At 41.9% G+C, this 2,043-nt stretch overlaps 1 protein-coding gene across 1 annotated transcript in view; it reads right to left on the bottom strand.

Moving 5' to 3' along the window:
* Positions 1-389: 389 nt before the first annotated feature.
* Positions 390-2,043, bottom strand: part of LOC106531640 (protein furry homolog-like) — a gene marked incomplete at its 3' end in the record, with an annotated part of 82,800 nt that continues 81,146 nt past the window's right edge. The window contains 5 exon segments of the mRNA XM_014027543.1: positions 390-558; positions 646-745; positions 852-1,006; positions 1,537-1,647; positions 1,713-1,873. Coding sequence (XP_013882997.1) covers positions 390-558; positions 646-745; positions 852-1,006; positions 1,537-1,647; positions 1,713-1,873 — 696 coding nt within the window.

Raw genomic sequence — 2,043 nt, 5'->3', positions numbered from 1 at the left:
AATCTGAAAATGTGATTAGGCCATTTTGACCAAATTAGGATTCAGACCAAATATTAATGTATTATCGTAACCAATAAGACTAATTAAGGCATATCTCTGGTTCTGTTTATATCAGAATGATCCAGGTAACAAAATGTAGCTTTTAAAGCCAGGAATCTGAAAATGTGATTAGGCCATTTTGACCAAAATTGACTTAATCCTCATTTCGATGTGATAGGTCACATATAAATAAACTTGAACTTGAATAAACTTGAACTTATCTAGCCTTTATATATATCTATGGTGTTTACAATCTACAGGAAAGTGATGCTAGGCTAACTGCGTAGTAGCGGTTATTATTTGCTCACTCAGACACAGTAACAGCTGCAAACAGTCAGAAAGTAGCTGACCTGAGAAAATGGGTAGCGTGAGTTCTGGGTACGTCCTGGCCAGCTCCTCAGACAGCTGGTAGTAAGATACAGAGTACAAGTGTGGAAGKGGTGAGGGAGGGGTCAGGATGCCATCTGTTCTCTGGATCTCCAGTTTGTGGGCATAACGGAAGAGCTTTGGCTCCAGGATCTGTTCCGTGAATAACAATCACAACATGCTGAGGTTAAACCATGTCTAGGCTACAGCACCGGGTTCTACAGGAACTAACAGACTGACCTGTAAGAGCTGCATGGCTGTCTCGTAGATATCCCTGGAAGAGTCAGCTGCCTTGAACAAAATCAGGTTCAGCAGCACCACAGTGTCAAACTGATAATCCCTAAAAGAAAATGTCCAACAAGCTGCTGTTAAATGACAAGTTTCTGACTGCAACAGAGTCAACAGTCACATTAAAGTATCAATCTAAGCCTGCAGACGTGTCGCACCTGTTGTGAAAGACGTTAGCGATGGCTTTAAAGCAGCCTGCGGCCACACGATGTGAGCCGGTGTAACAACGATCCACGGCCCACAGCATCAGATTGCTCTGATCTGGATTCAGCTCCAGCAGCAGCATCACAGCCTCACAGCCCAGCTGGTGAACCTGCAGGTGACCACACACAAACAAGTCAACTACAACTAATCTGAAAGGAGCATAAAAATCTGATTGGTTGCATTTGTCCAGCTGTCTGGTTTGACAAGTTTAAACCATTCAACAATATAAAAACAACAAAGCTTAAATAAAAAAGCATTTCTCCTGCAGCTTTAAACACAATCTGTTAATCTGATCAGACCATGTGTTGTGAATAACTCTCAGCTACTACCACTCTAACCTTAGCTCAACATGGAATCATGTTAAACTGACTGAGGTAGACCCTGGTTGTGTTTGTTGAGGCTAACTGTGGTGGTCTTCCTGAACTGCACTGACTTCAGGAGTCAGTTGTAGATGAACATATGGTTACTTTGACAGTTTTCTAACATTTGTGGTTCAGACAATAATTTGCTAACAGACAAATGTGGTGGATGCCAAAAAACATTATCACCTGTTTCTAAAAATGGAAGATGGTTTAATTATTAATGCAGAAACCAGTAGAAAGTTTGTTAAAAGCTGTCTGAAAACAGTGTCCCACTCACCTTCTTGTCTTGAGAATCCAGAATGTTATCGAGCCACTTGTAGAGGTAGCCATCAGAGGACAGACCAACATTGTCAGCCACAGGACCACAGCACAGCACTGCTGACATAGCCTACACAAGAAAACAATTAGCTACCAGTTGCAGCTGACACAAAAACATGTGTTTACATTCCATACCTTCAGCGCACAGTACTGATGGCGATTGATCTGCATATTTCTGTCACTGTAGCGATCCAGAGGAGTGAACATGATGCTGAAGGGACCAGCCCAGTGACTAAACAGCATGAAGAGACTGTGACGCAGAGACTGCTGAGGGAAGATGTTCCTCCTGTCGTTTACTGAACACAAACACAATGAGACAAAACACATATGCTCGTTTAAACTTATACAATCAGCTTAATGAGATCAGTTAGTCGTGAAGTTCCTCAGGGTTCAGTGCTTGGAACAATCCTCTTTACTTTATATATGCTTCCATTAGGTAAAGTTATCAAACAGCATGGGATACATT

The sequence above is a fragment of the Austrofundulus limnaeus genome, unplaced genomic scaffold, assembly GCF_001266775.1.
Source record: "Austrofundulus limnaeus strain Quisiro unplaced genomic scaffold, Austrofundulus_limnaeus-1.0 Scaffold660, whole genome shotgun sequence".
Classification (NCBI taxonomy): domain Eukaryota; kingdom Metazoa; phylum Chordata; class Actinopteri; order Cyprinodontiformes; family Rivulidae; genus Austrofundulus; species Austrofundulus limnaeus.
Note: the sequence above shows the minus strand (reverse complement) of the source record. Positions and strands in the feature narration are given on the sequence as shown.